The following is an 18,109-nucleotide window of genomic DNA, read 5'->3' as shown; positions in this document are numbered from 1 at the left end:
TGTTATTTTAAATGCCATTATTTCTTTCACAACTTCTATTTATGCATCAAAGCAAAATGCTTCATCCACCAGAGTGGAGATGTGTTAGGAATGAACCTGATGAAAGCTGGGTTCTTTGTTCAGCAGCTGGCCGCTTGCACGGGTTTCTGTGGTAATGGAATTGGCATCTCTGTATTAGAGTATTGATCGCTGCTTCGTAGGTACTATGTACAAAGTCTCCCAGTTACAATGTATTAAAGTGCTTTAGGAGCAGTTTATATTACAAATGAGATGGAGGAAGATGGAGTTCTGCAAGACTAAGCATGGACACATGCTATAAATATCCATAAAACTGTAGATTATTTTTAAAAATTTACGTCTAAATGCTCATATTTTCATCCACATTTCATTGCCAATAATTGAATATTACCTGAGCTGGAGCTACCTACTCTAATGTACATGTCTATATTCTTTTTGTTTTTGAAGCAAAGTTACTGAGTTTTTAAATAGAGATAAAGGATCATGCACGCTTCATATTTAATAGCAGATGCTTAAGTGTGTACTCCCTCTTCCACTCCCTCTCCCTCTGGAAAAAGATAGTACATGCCCAAAACGTGGGTACAGGCTTCCCAAGAGAGAGAATTATTTATATCCTGTGTGTGTGTGTGTGTGTGTGTGTGTGTGTGTGTGTGTGTGTGTGTGTGGTGTTTCTTTCTTTCTTTAATTAATCAGTCAAGAAAGACTACATAGCTCTGGCTCACCTAGGATTTCCTATGTAGACCAAGCTAGCCTTGAATTTGCGCTGATCCTTCTGCATGTCTCTTGAGTGCTTCAACATGCCCAGCTTTGAATTATTTACTTACTTGTTTAGACAGAGTCTCACTTCGCCTAGCTTGTTTTCTGAATCACTATTTAGATGAGGCTGACCTCTTCTCTCTCCTCTCTGTCCTCCCTCCATCACCTCCCAGTCCTAGCTGGCCTGGAGCTTAGTATGGCCCTCACTCACAGATCTGCCTGCTTTTGCCTCCTGAGTGCTTTGCTCATATTAAAGGCTGTATCTGACAACCTTGAAATTCATGACCTCCTTTTTAAAAATTGTTACATGTGTGTATGAGTGTGTGTGTGTGTGTGTGTGTGTGTGTGTGTGTGTGTGTGTGTGTGTATGTATTCCTAAATACATAAATACATCCTGTTCATGTATGTTTTCAGGGCTGACCATTTGGTATTGGATAAACAGTTGCTGTTCTCTTCCCTGATCTCAGCATTCCTTAGTTCCCTGTAAGTTCTTTCTGTAGGGTTGAGACCTTTTGAGCTTTCCCTATCCATGTTAGTATGTCTTTTGGTATTTTCCTTGTTCAGGTTATGTGTACACAGCCATTTTGGTGAGACTTCATGGATACCTATAGCTTCAGACATTACTAGGATTCACAATCTCACAGTAAACTCCTGTTCCTCTGGCTCCACAGTCTTTTTGCTAGCTCTTCCTTAGTGATGCCTGAACCAAAGTTGCAGGAGTTCCATTTAGATGTGTCAGTTGGGACTGGACTCCTCAACTCTGTATTTGATGAGCTGTAGTTTTCTGTTAATGGTCTCTGTCTGTTGCAAAGAGAACTTTCCTTGGCAAGGGGTGAAGACTATAAAGACAAATATTTAGAATGTAGTTAGGGAATTATGCTGGTTTAGTAAAGTGGTACTTGTTGATACTCCTCCAAGATCCATGACTTCACTGGTGTCGGGGAGTTGACTAGGCTTCCAGGGCTAGGCATGATTTCTTTCTTTTTTTTTTTTTAAAGATATATTTATTTATTATGTATACAGTATTCTGCCTACATGTAGGCTTGCAGGCCAGAAGAGGGCACCAGATCTCATTACAGATGGTTGTGAGCCACCATGTGGTTGCTGGGAATTGAACTCAGGACCTCTGGAAGAACAGCCAGTGCTCTTAATCTCTGAGCCATCTCTCCAGCCCCCATGATTTCTTTCTTTTGGGCAGGTCTTAAGTCCAGTCAGAGAGCTATTGGGTATGCATTGGAAGAGAAGCTTTTAAAGCTGTTTATAAATCTGTAAAAATATTTCATATTAACATCTGATGCAGGTTTTTTTTCATATTTACTTATTTATTTTGTGTGAGTGTTTGTTGGGGGAACATGTTTGTGTCACAGTGGAACAGACAACCTGTGGGAGTTACTTCTCTCCTTCTACCTTATGGGCCTCAGGATTAAACTTGGGCCATCAGGCCTGGCCTTTCTGCTACTGAGTCATCCCACTAGTCCTCTCTCTCTCTTTTTTTTTTTTTTTTTTTTTTTTAAGATTTATTTATTTAGTAAACAGTATTCTGCCTGCACACATCCCTGCAGGCCAGAAGAGGGCACCAGATCTCATCACAGATGGTTGTGAGCCACCATGTGGTTGCTGGGAATTGAACTCAGGACCTCTGGAAGAACAGCCAGTGCTCTTAATCTCTGAGCCATCTCTCCAGCCCCCATGATTTCTTTCTTTTGGGCAGGTCTTAAGTCCAGTCAGAGAGCTATTGGGTATGCATTGGAAGAGAAGCTTTTAAAGCTGTTTATAAATCTGTAAAAATATTTCATATTAACATCTGATGCAGGTTTTTTTTCATATTTACTTATTTATTTTGTGTGAGTGTTTGTTGGGGGAACATGTTTGTGTCACAGTGGAACAGACAACCTGTGGGAGTTACTTCTCTCCTTCTACCTTATGGGCCTCAGGATTAAACTTGGGCCATCAGGCCTGGCCTTTCTGCTACTGAGTCATCCCACTAGTCCTCTCTCTCTCTTTTTTTTTAAACAAACATATATATTCATTATTTTATACAGATATAGATATGTAAATACACCATCGAGTTCAGTGGTCCCTTAGCATTTTCCACTTAAATATTTTTTTTGAACATAAAAAACAGGTTATAATTCCGAAGTCCAGAGTTATTTGAAACTGGAAAATATTTTCTCTGTAGAAAATAGTAAAAATGACAACATTTCCCAGTAAGTCCTTTTAAGCCAAATGATAGCTGAATTATACATATAAATATTGATTAGATTCTGGGATACAGAAAAAACCTATCTTCATCTGTTCAGAGAGCTATGTTTTACTTAAGTTGTGTAAGTGAGATTCCTATTCATCTTCCCCTTCACTGTTTGATTTATGGCAGACATTTTTCTATAGGCTAATCCATAATCTAAAAAGATTTTAGCCTCCCCTTCTGAAAGTACAGCCAGCATATCCTTTCATCAGCTTGATATGGTACAAATTCTTACCTAATAGTGAAATGTTTCACTAAAGCATGCCCAGTGATTGGGCAAAACCAAAACTTATTATAAGCCACAGTCATCCTAGGGTCCTCCCGTGATGTAGGTTTTTAAATTGTTTTTCTGATAGTGGGTGATATCAGGGTGTGTACTTCAGATGTATTAGTTTGTATCTTGGCTGATGATAAACTGAGCTGGAGGTTTGTGTTCTTTATCTTCCTTGAAGAAAGATTATTAAGTATACTCACTCTCCATTTCACACTTTCTTGTCACATTTCACTTGCTTCAGAAATACTCATTTTGTATCCTTCTTGTGAATATGTAACTCTTAATACTAATGTCCTGAGAGAGAGGAGATTTTCTTATCTAACCTCAGTAATAACCACAGCATCACAGAAAATGTCCTCACAACACATGAAGCAATCAGAGAGCCAATAAATCTATTCTCCTGCTAAATTCCACACCCTGGATGGGGAGGGTAGATAATGTTCATATTTGTTACTTACCAGGGAACATGACACTTGGTCTTTGAAATAGTTATTTATTTCATATATTGTAGCTGCCAATCAGTCAGCTATTTGCAAATAGTGGAGTAAACACTGCTGAAAATGAGTTTCTTTTCTCTGTGGTACCCAGGAAATCAGGTGCAATATGGTTGTCTTTATTTATGTAGCCATTTATTTTCTTCCTAATGAGCAGGTAATTTTTTTTTTAATCTATTCTACAAAAGTTAAGGAGTACCCGAGAGAGGCAGGAGACTTGGTTTGCAGTCATTGAAATACTGTTTGGTACCAGGTGATCCTTTCATGAGCAGACGTCCTCCTTAGAGGAGACCTGCAGACAAGTGCCTTGTCAGCTTCCCAGCTCATCTGTGGAGGAGTTGCTCATAAGTGCACTCAAGGATTTGACCTGTTCTTCAGAAAGGGTCTTACTGGGGCTCCTTCTGCTGCCTTTGTCTGGTCGGGGGAGATAAAGAGTCTGATGTGGTAGTGCCTCAGTATGTGGTTTATTAACATGGTGCCAGCCTTTGTGGGGTCATGGCAACGTCTCTGAACAAATATAGAAGCCCATCAGTGGGAAAGTGGCAAAGCCTTTCACTACAATGGAAGATAGCTGCCTCTTCTGTTTCTTCCCAGTTTCAACCCAGTCTTCTCTTCTCTTCTCTTCTCTTCTCTTCTCTTCTCTTCTCTTCTCTTCTCTTCTCCTCTCCTCTCCTCTCCTCTCCTCTCCTCTCCTCTCCTCTCCTCTCCTCTCCTCTCCTCTCCTCTCCTCTCCCTCTCCCTCTCCCTCTCCCTCTCCCTCTCCTCCCTCTCCCTCTCCCTCTCCCTCTCCCTCTCCCTCTACCTCTCCCTCTCCCTCTCCTCTTTCTTTCTTTTTTGGTTTTTTGAGACAGGGTTTCTCTGTGTAGCTTTAGTGCCTGTCCTGGATCTTGCTCTGTAGCCCAGGCTGGCCTCAAACTCACAGAGATCCACCTGCCTCTGCCTCCCGAGTGCTGGGATTAAAGGCATGCACCGCCGCCCAGCTCTTCTCTTTTTTCATTCCTTCCCTGTCTTCCATCTCTCAGAAATACCTATAGCCTAATCTTCCTAATGAGCACTGTGGCCTTTGGAAGCGTGCATATAGGCCAACTCTGCATTACTAAGAGCTTCAGCTGATGGCCTAGTTATTTAAAATAATATTTAATGCAATAAATCCTAGGGTAATAAAAGAATTTGGATAGTTCTTCGGAGCTTATTGCAATAGGATTGCACCCAGATCACACTCACCTCCCAGTCCTCCCAGGTCTGCCCCTCACCATTGTGAACTACTCCATCAAAGGAAAGAGGAGGAGGAGGAAAAGAAGGGGGAAAAAGTGCAATTTGTGTTGCCCAAATACTGGAGCATGGTCAAACTCCCAGTAGCCAGCTCCCTAAAAGAAAACTGAGTCCTTCCCCACCTACACCCCCACCAGAAGCCCTGTGGAGAGTTAACCATCAGCATTCTTATCACAATTTTTAAGAGTTCTTTTCCATGGCTTTCTGTCTAGGCTGTTCCTTTTGTGGATGGGGGAGTGGGGGGGGGGCATAAAAGTCTTCTATGTCACTCTTTCTCAACTGTGAGTCTGTGGTCATTGATACGACTGCAAAAGTAGCTTCCTTGACCTTTACTTGACTTTTTTTTTTTTTTTTTTTTTTAAAGATTTATTTTCTTATTATGTATACAGTGTTCTGCCTGCATATACCCCTGCCCACCAGAAGAGGGCAACCAGAACACATTAGAGATGGTTGTGAGCCACCGTGTGGTTGCTGGGAATTGAACTCAGGACCTCTGGAAGAGCAGTCAGTGCTCTTAACCTCTGAGCCATCTCTCCAGCCCTTACTTGACTTTTTAAACTTGAATTTAACACAGTGAAATTCCAATGTGGCCAAATAATCTTTTGTGGTTATTAAACAAAACCTTAGTACAGGCATAGGCAATTGAGTTTGTAAAACCTAATCTGAGGTAATTGCAGGTTTCCTATGAATAAGAAAATGAGCACTTAAAAAAATACAGGAATCCAAGCCGGGTGGTGGTGGCACACACCTTTAATCCCAGCACTCGGGAGGCAGAGGCAGGTGGATCTCTGTGAGTTTGAAGCCAGCCTGGTCTACAGAGCGAGATCCAGGACAGGCACCAAAACTACACAGAGAAACCCTGTCTTGAAAAACAAACGAACAAAAAAACAGACAAAAAACAAAACAAAACAAAAATACAGAAATCCAAAGCATGGCAAAGAAAGTGTAAATAAACAGACTTTTTGTTCTCTTATAGGAAAATTACTGCCTGCCTCTGTCCATAATGTTCATGAAGCTTAATTCCGTACATGTCTATTAAAAAGTGTGTGTTGCATATGTATGCATGCATGCGTGCACAAAAGGAGTGGGGGAGGATGGCTCTCACTATGTAGCTTTGACCTAGAACTCTCTATGTAGTCTATGCTAGCCTCAAATTCACAGAAATCTGCCCATCTGTCTCTGCCTCCTGAGTGCTGGGACTAAAGGGTGGGCCAGCAGAATAACTTAAAAAAAAAAAAATCTGATGTATCCCAGGCTGACCTGGAACTTACCATGTAATAGAAAAGGACCTTGAGCTTCTGTTCCTTCTCCCCCTCTCCTGTGTTTTTGGATTACAGGTGTACAGGCGTGTGTCACTGTGCACAGTTTATGTGGTGCTGGGAATTGAACCTAGGCTTCGTGCATACTAGGCAAACACTCTTCCGACTGACCTACATCCCCAGCCCCCAAATTACTTTTTTGGTATCAGAAACATTCAGTCTCTAGATAGTGCTTTGGTGTCCTGTTGCCTGCTAATGTTTAATATTTTATCTAATTTTTTAAAATAGTTCTTATTTTATTCTTTCAAAATTCAACAGTCTTAATTTCTATGCTCTCCAGCTTCTTCACTGTTAAAATGTTCCTCACAGTTCCTTACAGATAAAGCTTTGCATCTGTAATTGAAGTCAGTATTCTACTACAGATGTTTAGAATCCCAGTTGTTAATTTCACCACAAAGCTTGTTGGGTAGAAAGGGAGGGAGATCCTTTAACAGGAGGGAGGGAAGCAACTCCCAGTGCTCCTTTAGGACATTGCAGTTCAAGCCTGGGTACCTTCTAAACCATTGTTCATTATTGTTGATTAAGGACACAATTGGTCAAATATAACTGTCTGGTAAACCAGAATTTTGAACAAACAAATGCTTTAAAATTCTAATAACTGTGCATAACCAGTAAATTATTCTTACTTGAATTTTCACGGTTATGCAGAGGAGGGTTCCTAAGTACATAATTGCATAAGAGAGCCACCCAGCTTCCAGAGGAGCCATTCCAGTGAATTGTGTAAATAATATGCTTTAAAAACGTGGCCCCCTCGCATATGAATTTAGATTTTCCAGATATGGAGTAGCTTTGCACCTGTGAGACTAGAGCGTAGCCCTAAAAAGGCCTTCCTAATTATGACTTTACCAGAGAGACTAGAATGACCCAAAGCAAATTAATACATAGCTTTTTTCCAACGTTCTATAAAAACATTTTCACTGTTCTGCCTTAGTACAGAAAACAAAAGATCTTAAAAGCCACTGCAAAGACATAAGAATGAAATAAGAAAACAATTTTTTGATTCTAATTTCTAATTTTCTTAATTGCCAAATACTTGTGTTTTACTTTTCTTTCATTTGTATTAACATAAGTTAGATCTGGCACTTGGCTAAGTTTGCTATAAGATTTTCCAAAACTGGGGAGGTGTGGGCAGGAAGATTAGAGGAGTTTAAGGTCTTCATTGGCTATATAGTGACTTCCAGGCCAACCTGGGATACATGAGACCTTGTCCAAAAAAAAAATTTTTTTTCTTGTCAGTTGTCCAATAATCCATGTGTACTACAGTGAGCAAGGCTTCCCAAGGTTATAATAAGAACAGGTGGATTTCATATCAAGCTAGCAACATGTTAATCTTAACTTGTGCAGCATTATCTTTCTTTTCGCCTTTTCTTTTGTAACCTATTCTGGCCTTGAGTCTACAGTAATCCTTTTCCTTTCCAAAGTCAGGTGTGCACTGCCCACATGACGTTGTCCAGTGATTTCTAAATGTTTATAGATGTTAAGATGTGGGGGCTGACCAGGTGTGGACGTGCACACCCTTAATACCAGCATTCTGGAAGCAGATGCAACTGGTCTCTGTGAGTTCAAGGCCAGCTTGGTCGATATAGCAAGTTACAGGATAGCTAGAACAACATAATAGAGAGACCCTGTTTCAAAAAACAAACAAATGCAAAGACGTGGAGACTGGAGAGATGGCCCAGAGGTTAAGAGCACTGGCTGCTCTTGCAGAGGACCTGGGCTTAGTTCCCAGCACCCATATAGCTGCTCACAACATCTATAACTCTAGTTCCAGGGAATCCAATGCCCTCCCTGCCCTACTTGCACACCAAGTACTCATCTGGTGTACAGACATACATTCAGACAAAACACATACACTGAAAAATAAATAAATCATTTAAAAAAACCCTGTAGAACACTTTTAAAATGTTAAATTGTAGCTAAACTTTAAAATTTCATGTTTTTACTAGATTATAAGCTCTTTGGAATCATGTGTCCTTATCAGTTGCTTCTGGTTTCAAATGTCAAGCTGCCTAATTCCCCTTTTAAATAAGGATGGGCAACTCTTTTAAAGGATACAGACATAGTTCATGAACTAAAGGGAAGATGTACAGTCAGGTCCAATAAGGAGTAAAGCCAGGTATCAATTTTCTTTAGCTCCCAAGACAGTGATTTTTTTCCATATCTAGGATAGATCTCACTTGGGCATGGTTTATAGTCCTTCCTGTATATTGCTGGATTTTGTCAGTATTTTGTTGAGGATGTTGCTTATATGTTCATAAAGGATATTGGTTTGTACTCTTTATTCTGCTGCTATTGAGTTCATACAATGAGTTTTAAAGTTCTACTTATTTTTAATTCTAACATTTCATTTGCTTCTTTATTGTTTCTTTGCTAGTACTTTTTATTTCAAGAGTGTTTACCCTTAGTTATTGGAGCATTTTCATTCTAGCTATATTAATGTTTTCACAATTCCAGCATCTGTCATTTTGGCTTTGGCTGACAAGCTGAAAGTTTTGCCTTTTTGGTATACAAATTGAGTTGTCATTGGCACTTTTTGTTTTTTGGTTTTTTTTTGTTTTTTGTTTTTTTTTTTTTGAGACAGGTTTTCTCTGTATAGCCCTGGCTGTCCTAGAACTTGATTTGTAGACCAGGTTGGCCTCAAACTCAAGAGAGTCGCTTACCTCTGCCTCGCAAGTACTGAGATTAAAGTCGTGAGCCACCACCACCCGGCAGTCATTGGGATTTTTAATATTACAGGGCCCTGCATTTTATTCTAATCTCATTAAAAATGGTTATATTTTCTGATGCCCATAGTGGTGCTTGGGGAGGCTATGACAAGAGGATTGTGATTTGTGGGCTCACCATCTTATCCCAGCTCAAGAAAGCCTCTGCAGGCAGCATTGAGATCTACTCTGCATGATACTCGTGGCCACCCTGGTACCTGGCTGGTGGTCTGTGTTATATGTCAGTTCTGAGAGTATTTAGCTTGTTAGAGTTACGTCCACCCATATGCAGCTTGGGGTGAACACTGAAGTTCAGTGACCCCTTATAGGATTGCTTTCCTGGTGTCTCCTACAATCTAAGTGCCAATACTATCTGGTTTCTTAGGGCTACTTATTTCAGTTCTGCATCTAGAAAGGCAGGGCTTTATTTAAGCCTGAAAATGTTAATGCATCTGGGAGTAAATGACTAAAGGAATGAGGGGCAGGGGTTGGGGTGGTGGAAAGCAGTGAGGCTTTGACTCTGCCTGCTGGTCAAAGGAGAAGGCCTCTTTATTTCAGAGTTCTGGGTTCCTGTGGGTCACTGTTTCTTCGGTGACCTTTATCATGGGATTGTTTAGAGATAATGCAGATAATTTAAAGAAAAAATGTGAGATTTTTCATTCTCTCAGGATACCCTACAGAACTTGAACTAGAATTAGGCTTTTTCTGGAGCCCTGTACCTACACTGATGCTCACTTTTGGGTTTCAGGCTGCAGTTCCGGCTGGTGGATATTGGAGGAATAATAAAAAGGTAAATTCATTGTTGGTTCAGTACTATGTTAAGGTCCCTTTCCCCACCCACTTGCTACTATTTATTTCTCAGAGGCCTCCAATAGCTGCTCCATGTGCTCTGATCATTTGTGTTAGCTGAATTTAGTAGGAGATACAGGAGATGTGTGCTTACTGTGTCATGCATGGAACTGGGACCCTCTTTAGTTACCTTCTCATCAATAATTATGCTGGTCAGCAGTACAGTCTGCAGCTTCAGTCTTTATACTAAAACCATGCTCCAGCGTAAGGTCTGTCATGGTAACAAGAGTGCTTCAGAAGAATATGTGCACTGTACTTGATGGGTATAGTGCCTGAGGTCAGGTCTTCAGATCAGGTTCATTTACTGCAGTCTTCATTTCCTTGTGCTAATTTTTTCAAGTACCTGAAGAATATGTGTTAAAATCTCAAACTGTGATTACGGAATTATATGTTCTCCTTCCCTCCCTTTTTTATTTGTGCATGATACTGATTTCTGAGCCTCACACATGGTAGAAAAGTATTCTATCACTGAGCTGTGGCCCCTATTTTGCTTATCAGTTGTAAGTTCTGTTATTAGGGAAATTGAAATACTTTCAAAGTTTGAAGCAATTTCAAAGATGTGAAAAAAAGCAATTCACATTTGTATAATGTATTTTGACCCAGTATATTTTACCATTTCAGCATGCATTCAGTGTAAAGTTGATGATCTGTATGCCATCATTCAAATGCACAGTACCCACAAGTGACTAGTGTTGTGTATGTGCATACACACTACACACCTACATAGAGAGACTGACTTGATTAAGTTTAAACCATCCATTTTGCTATTTGTCTCATCTGTTTTTAAACTTGCCTTGGGATTAATTAATTTTTTTTCCCCTGAGACAGGGTTTCCCTGTGTAGCTTTGTGCCTGTCCTGGATCTCGCTCTGTAGACCAGGCTGACCTCGAACTCACAAAGATCCACCAGGCTCTGCCTCCTGAGTGCTGGGATTAAAGGCATGCACCACCACCGCCCAGCGGATTAATTAATTTTAGTATTCTGTTTCTTCTGTTGGCATAGAAGGAATTTTTTAATGGTTCCTTTAGATGTTAAAATATACTTTTTTTTTATCCAAAGTCTTGCTATATAGCCCAGGCTAGCTTTCTATCCTTCTGCCTCAGCTTCCTGAGTGTGTGAGCCATAAGTGTCCACTTCTACGTTCTGTAATATGCATTTAAAAGTGTTAATCATACAGTTAAAATTATGTATTCACAATCTCTAATTCCAGAATATTTCTATTATGCCATGTAAAACTTATTGTCTGTTATATAGTTTCTATTTCTTTCTCCAGCAATTGCCAATCTATATTCTGTCTATATGTGTTTCCTGTTCTGGATATTTCATATTTTGATTCTGGCTTCTTTTACTTAACACAATATTTTTTGGATTCATCCATGTTATAGCATGCTATATATATAGCATATATAGTTATAGTTTGTTTTATGGCTAAATAGTGTTTTAGTTAACATAGAGTACAATTTTTTATTCAGTCAATTATTGGAAATATTTAGGCCATTTGCACCTTTTTGACTATTTTGAATAATACTGCTATGAACATATGTGTACATGTATTTGATTCAGTGCTTATTTTCAATTCTTTTATATATATATAAATGAGTAAGAGTTGCTACAATGATCATATGGTAATTCTACATTTACCCTTTTGAGATTTGTTAAACTTTTCCCACAACTTCTGAACTATTTTCTATCTCCACCAGCAACATGTTAAGAGTTCCTGTCCTTTTTTCCCCATCCTTTCTAGCATTATTTTCTGTCCCAGGATGGTTTTGTACTTTGACACTGAGGCTCCAGCACATCTGGGTGTCTTGGCATGCCCTCTCCTGAAGTATCTGGTTGACTCCAGTGTTTTTTTCAATTGCCATCCTACTTGGGTGTGAAGTATATGTTCTGATTTTCATTTTCCTAATGTTGGACAATCTTTTCACCTGCTTGTTATCATTTCCATATTCTTATAGAGCACTGGTTCTCAACCTTCCTAATTCCGTGACCCTTTAATACAGTTCCTTTAATACAGTTCCTCATGTTGTACTGACCCCCTGACCATGAAATTATTTTCATTGCTACTTCTTAACTGTAATTTTGCTACTGTTTTGAATCATAATGTAAACATATGATATGCAGGATGTTTGGTATGTGACCCCTGGGGAAGAGTCGTTTGATCCCCAATGGGGTCGTGACCCACAGGCTGAGAACTACTGTAGAGAAATTCCACAAGGTTTTGTCTTTGTGTGTGTTTTTGTTTTTGTTTTATTTTTTGCCTATTTTAAAAGTGGGTTATGGGGTTGGGGATTTAGCTGAGTGGTAGAGCAAGGCCGTGGGTTCGGTCCTCAGCTCCTCCCCACCAAAAAAAAATGGGTTACTTGGCTTTTGTTGTTATTGTTATATAAGTTATCAAGTCTCTGGACTCAGGCAGTCTTCTGCCTCAGCCTCCAGAGTGCATGTCCTAAGAACTCTTGTTTGACTTCCTTCTCCTCTTCTTTTAGTTTTTATTTTTGCACTGGGAATTGAGCTCAGAGCTTTACACATACAAGACAAGTTTTGATTTTGCTACTTCTCCAGGACAAAAGACCTTTGTGTATGTACCACATGCACATGCGTGCACATGTGTAGAGTCTAGAGGTCAGCCTCAGGTGCCACTTTTCAAGAGCTATTCACCTCATTCTTTGAGACAAGATCTCTCATTGGTTAGCCAGGAGCACACCATAGGCTGGCTGGCCAGTGAGCCAAGAGCTCTGCCTGTCTTCAGCCCTGGTATTGTAAGCACACACCACCATGTTCGACTTTTGACTTGGACTTTGAGGATCAAGCTCAGGGCCTCATGTTTGCATAAGCACTTTACTGACTGAGTTATCCGTCTCTCAAAAAACTCTTTATAAATTCTAGGTAACAGACTCTTATTAAATATATACTTTGCAAAACATATGTGCCTCGATTTACCATAGTGTAGTCTCTTAAAAAACTCCTTTTCACACTTGGTATTTCTATTTTCTACTGTGTATTTTTTGTCATATTTCACTTTTATGTGTGTTATGAACACTGGAGTTCATTATTTTTGCTTAAATTGCTTATTTTATATGTATGCATGCTTTGTGTATGTGTTTTGCACATGGATACATACGTGAGTTTGTGTGTGTGTGTGTGTGTGTGTGTTTGCGCGCACGCGTTGGTGCATGCATGCATGTCCATGTGTATATGTCAGTGTCACACGCCTTCCTCTGTTGCTCTGCATTTTAATTATTTACTTTTGTAATACTACTGTTTTTTTCTCCCTCTCTCCCTCCTCCTCCCCTCTCCATCCTTCCGTGTGTGTGTGTGTGTGTGTGTGTGTGTGTGTCTGTGTGTGTCTGTGTGTCTGTGTATCTCTCTCTCTCTCTCTCTCTCTCTCTCTCTCTCTCTCTCTCTCTCTCTCTCTCTCCCTCCCTCCCTCCCTCCCCCCTTTTCTTTCGAGTCAGGGTTTCTCTGTGTAGCCCTGGCTGTCCTGGAACTAGCTCTGTAGACCAGGCTGGCCTCGAACTCACTGAGATCTGCCTGGCTCTGCCTCCCAAGTGCTGGGATTAAAGGTGTGCGCCACTACTGCCAGGCTGTTTGTGAATGTATGTGCACACCTCATTTTTAATCATTCATTCATTCATTCATTTGTTTGTATGCATGGGTATTTTGTCTGCACATATGTTTGTACACCACATCCATCCCTGATGATAGCAGATACCATAAGCAAGTGCTGTGTCCTCTGGGACTGGAGTTACAGACGGTTGGAAGCTACCATGTGGGTGTTGGAATTTGAATCCAGGTTCTCTGGAAGAGCTCTTATCTGGGATGCCACCTCTCTAGCCTCCACCTGTGCGGTTTTTGTTTTGTTTTGTTGATAGGCTCTCTCATTGACCATGGAGCATACCATTTTGGCTAGGCTGCCTGGCCTGCAAGCCCCTGGGATCATATATCTCTACCCACCTTCCCCCTTTTCCCCAGTTCTGGGTTACAAGTGAGTTCTACCACACCTGGCTTTTATGTGGGTGCTGGGAATCTGAACTCAGGTCCTCAGGCTTGCCATCTCCTCAGCCCAAGCTGTTTACTTTTTTGTGTGTTTTTGTTTTTTGTTATTTGTTGTTTTGTTTTTTGTTTTTTGAGACAGGGTTTCTCTGTGTAGCTTTGGAGCCTGTCCTGAAACTCACTTGGTAGCCCAGGCTGGCCTTGAACTCACAGAGATCTGCCTGCCTCTGCCTCCTGAGTGCTGGGATTAAAGGTGTGCGCCACCACTGCCCAGCTTAGCTATTTACTTTTTTAAAGAAGTTTTTGGATGAGAATGTTTTAAAACATGTAGTGGCATATTTACATTTCGGGCACATTTCATATATTTCTCCAGCCTGTTTTTTGTCTATTGGTTTGTTTTGTTTTTGTGTTCTTAGTCTTTTTCTCTTGGTGCATCATGCTATGAAATGTTTTTTTTCCATATTTTTATATTTTCACTTTTTTTCTACAATGTTTAAACTGTAAGAAAAATCCTGTCTTGTGAAATTACCTTTTCAGATACTGTTTTCTTTTGGAAACTTTCATTTTGCTTTGAACAGGATGGGTCTTGATCTTGCTGTATTCCAAACTGTTCTTAGCTTCCTGAGTGTTGGGATTGTAGCTTTGTGCTACAGTGTCCATCTTAATTTAGTTCTAGACACTGAATGTTCTATTACCGAACTTATGTATTTTTTTTCGTTTTAGGAATTGTTGCGCTCAGCTGGGCAGTGGTGGCACATGTCTTTAATTTCCTCACTAGTGAGGCAGAGGCAGGCAGATCTCTGAGTTGGAGGACAACCTGATCTCCAGTGTGAGTTCCAGAACAGCTGGGGCTACACAGAGTAACTGTCTTGAGAGAGAGAGAGAGAGAGAGAGGAGAGAGAAGAGAGAGAAAGAAAAGAAAGAAAGAGAAAGGAAGGAAGAAAGAAAAGGAAGAAAGAAATTGTTGAACTCATTTTGGCTAGTTTTGCAGATCAGCTTTATGCTGTTTTCTTGGATTCTTAAGGTTTATTTATTAGGATAGCTTTCAAGTGGCCTATTCTGGTAGAGTATATCGATATAAATGACTTGGGTTCTGGGGCTGTCACTTTTGTAGTGTCTTGTTTAGGTTTCTGCAGTCTGGCTGGTCAGAACAGAAGAGGCACTCCCCCAGGTTTTTGTGATTTCTGATTGTGGTGCTCGTTTCCTCCTCTTTGTTTTTTGTTTGTTTGTTTGTTTTTGTTTTTTGTTTTTGAGACAGGGTTTCTCTGTAGCTTTGGAGCCTGTCCTGGACTTGCTCTGTAGACCAGGCTGGCCTTGAACTCATAGAGATCCGCCTGCCTCTGCCTCCCGAGTGCTGGGATTACAGGCGTGCGCCACCACTGCCCGGCCGTTTGCCTCCTCTTGTGGTTTTGCCATGTGCAAAAAGAGCTTCATACTGGAGACTAAAGAGGAGGTGAGTTCCAGGTTGAGTTATCTGGAGGTTTTTCCTTCAAGACAGGCACTTCTTACTTCTAATCTAATCTCTCTGTCCTGTATAAATTCTGCTCTGGGTTTCTAGTGTGTAGTCCCATTATGCTCTGGGTTCCCATTTTTATGTTACTGATGGAATCTACTCCTAAGGGAGGAGTAGTTTCCTCCCTTCTACTGTTTTTTGGGCTACCTCACTCATCTGTCATTGTGCATTATCTTCAACTATTTTCCTCACATATTGTATCCAGTTTTCTTGGCTGTGGTGGTTGATACCATGGTAAAAGCTGATGTCCTGTAGCCTGTTTTAGAGTTTCTGTTTATTTACACATAATAGCCATGTGAGATGGCTTTTAGCTGTAATTCCAGCTTTTGAGGCAGGACAGTCTCCTGTCTTACATAGTTCCAAGCCAGCCTGGGTTATATAATGAGACACTGTCTCAACAAAACGGAAAAATCCCAAAGCAAAAAAATAAATTTAATATGTTTTGTAAGTTCTCATTTTACACAGCTCCAATGTACAGAAATTTCATTTACCACACTTTAATTAAGTAATACCAGCCCTCCCAATAGCATGGTTTGATCAGTTAGCATGGTATGTTAACTCTAACTGCACAGTGTACAGATGTCTTGTGCCAATTCTCTAGTCCGTGGTAACTGTCAGAAGACATGTGCTATGGTCAGTCACGTCTCCAAAACCTGCTCGGGATTAGTGGCTGCTCACCTGTTACTACGTTTATGTACGAAGTATTTAGGTGTGTTGGTCTCTTCCCACTGTTATATTTTGTAAATACTGATAATTAGAATTGAAAATTGAAGAACAAAGATACAACTAACAAAAATAGTAACTGAAGTTTGAATGAAAGGTAAAGACGGTAAAGAAGAAAGAGCAGGCACTACCATGATATCAAAGTATCTAGCTGTGTAGCCATGGGAAGCTGGGGAGGTGAATTTTACTAACATAAACGAGGAAAGCAATCCTGATGCTTAAAAAGATGAAGATGTCCCTGAGAAAACATTTTCACATTAAAGGAAAAACTTTCATATTCTAAGTTCTCATGTAATACCGGGCAGTGTTGTACATGCCTTTAATCCCAGCACTTGGGAGGCAGATCTTTGTAAGTTGGAGGCTAGTCTGGTCTACATAGTGTGTTTAGGACAGCCAGAGCCTCAAAACAAACAAATAAATAAATAGAAGTTCTTATTTAGATGTTTCACAACACAGGATAAATGGTAGAAGCTGATCTGAACTTAGAATAGCAGTTTGTGGAGGCATAGAAAAAGTGATTGCTGTGTATGGAATTCTTTTTTTGTTTTGTTTTGTTTTTGTTTTTTGTTATTTGTTTTGTTTTGTTTTTTGTTTTTTGAGACAGGGTTTCTCTGTGTAGCTTTGGAGCCTGTCCTGAAACTCACTCTGTAGCCCAGGCTGGCCTTGAACTCACAGAGATCTGCCTGCCTCTGCCTCCCGAGTGCTGGGATTAAAGGTGTGCACCACCACTGCCCAGCTGGAATTCTTTTTATTCTTGTTTTATTTTGTCTTTTTGTTTTTCAAGACAGAGTTTTCTCTGTGTAGCCCTAGCTGTCCTGGAACTAGCTCTGTCGACCAACCTGGCCTTAAATTCACAGAGATCCACCTGCCTCTGCCTCCCAAGTGCTGGGATTAAAGGTGTGCTGTTCATTTGCTTGTTTGTTTTAAGTTATATTTATTTAGTGTGTGTGCACATGTGTGTGATGTACATGGAAATCAAAGGACAATTTTTGCAAGTCAGTTCTCTTTCTTCTATGTGGGTCCTGGGGGTTGAACTCAGGTTATCAGGCTTAGTAGCAGGTACCTTTTTATTTGTTGAGCCTTCTCACTGGGCCCTTAATTATTCTTTTATTTATTTATTTATTTGTTTGTTTGTTTATTATGTATACAGAAGAGGGCACCAGATCTCATTACAGATGGTTGAGAGCCACCATGTGGTTGCTGGGAATTGAACTCAGGACCTCTGGAAGAACAGTCAGTGCTCTTAACCTCTGAGCCATCTCTCCAGCCCCCTTAATTATTCTTAAGTCTTCCTCAGCTCCTGTATTTCAAAAGTGCTGACCCTTACATTGAGATTATGCTATGCCTTGGCTTAAATTCAGGCCTCTTCCTAAAATTTTCTTACATCTATCTCTTTTCAAATATATACAGTTTTTCTCCGTTCTGGTTTTTTTTTTCATTCATTCTGTTATAGTTGGTTAATTAAAGTGATATGTATTTAACATATACAACATGTTTTCATACACACAGTCATTGTGAAATGTTTGCCACAATCAAGCTTACTGCCTATAACATTAATAGGATACCTTCATTATCTTTGACTTTTGGAGTAACAAGTCTGGGTAGAGATGACCTGGGTTCTCTGCTTCAAGAGCTCTCACAGGGACAAAGTGTTGGTCAGGGCTATTGTCTCATTTGAAGTCTTGATTGAGGAAGACTGACTTCCAAGCTTTCAAGGTAGTTGTCAGAATTCTTTTCTTCAAGAGCTATTGGACTGAGAGCTTCAATTCTTATCTGATTGCTGACTGAAGGCCATCCTTCATTCCTTGCCACATGATCCTCTTCAGTATGACTGCTTGCTTTGTTAAATCATGCAAGCCAAGCAGACACTTCAGTCTTTAGCAAGATGGCAGTTAACTTTATGTAACCTAATCATGGATAATGACATCTGATTGCCTTTGCCATATTCCCC

The 18,109-nt window shown here is 40.2% G+C and overlaps 1 protein-coding gene across 6 annotated transcripts in view; it reads left to right on the top strand.

The window, feature by feature from the left end:
• Positions 1–18,109, top strand: part of Btrc (beta-transducin repeat containing E3 ubiquitin protein ligase) — a 189,397-nt gene that overhangs the window by 42,105 nt on the left and 129,183 nt on the right. For 4 of the 6 annotated variants that reach the window (XM_052714909.1, XM_052714907.1, XM_052714905.1 and 1 more), the window contains exon 2: positions 9,829–9,870. The exons of the other annotated variants lie outside the window; for them this stretch is intronic. In XM_052714909.1, the coding sequence (XP_052570869.1) occupies positions 9,829–9,870 (42 nt within the window). The remainder of the gene's footprint in view (positions 1–9,828; positions 9,871–18,109) is intronic. 6 annotated transcript variants of the gene reach the window in all.

This window comes from Peromyscus californicus, unplaced genomic scaffold, assembly GCF_007827085.1.
Source record: "Peromyscus californicus insignis strain IS unplaced genomic scaffold, ASM782708v3 Scaffold_4__1_contigs__length_199733344, whole genome shotgun sequence".
NCBI lineage: Eukaryota > Metazoa > Chordata > Mammalia > Rodentia > Cricetidae > Peromyscus > Peromyscus californicus.
Note: the sequence above shows the minus strand (reverse complement) of the source record. Positions and strands in the feature narration are given on the sequence as shown.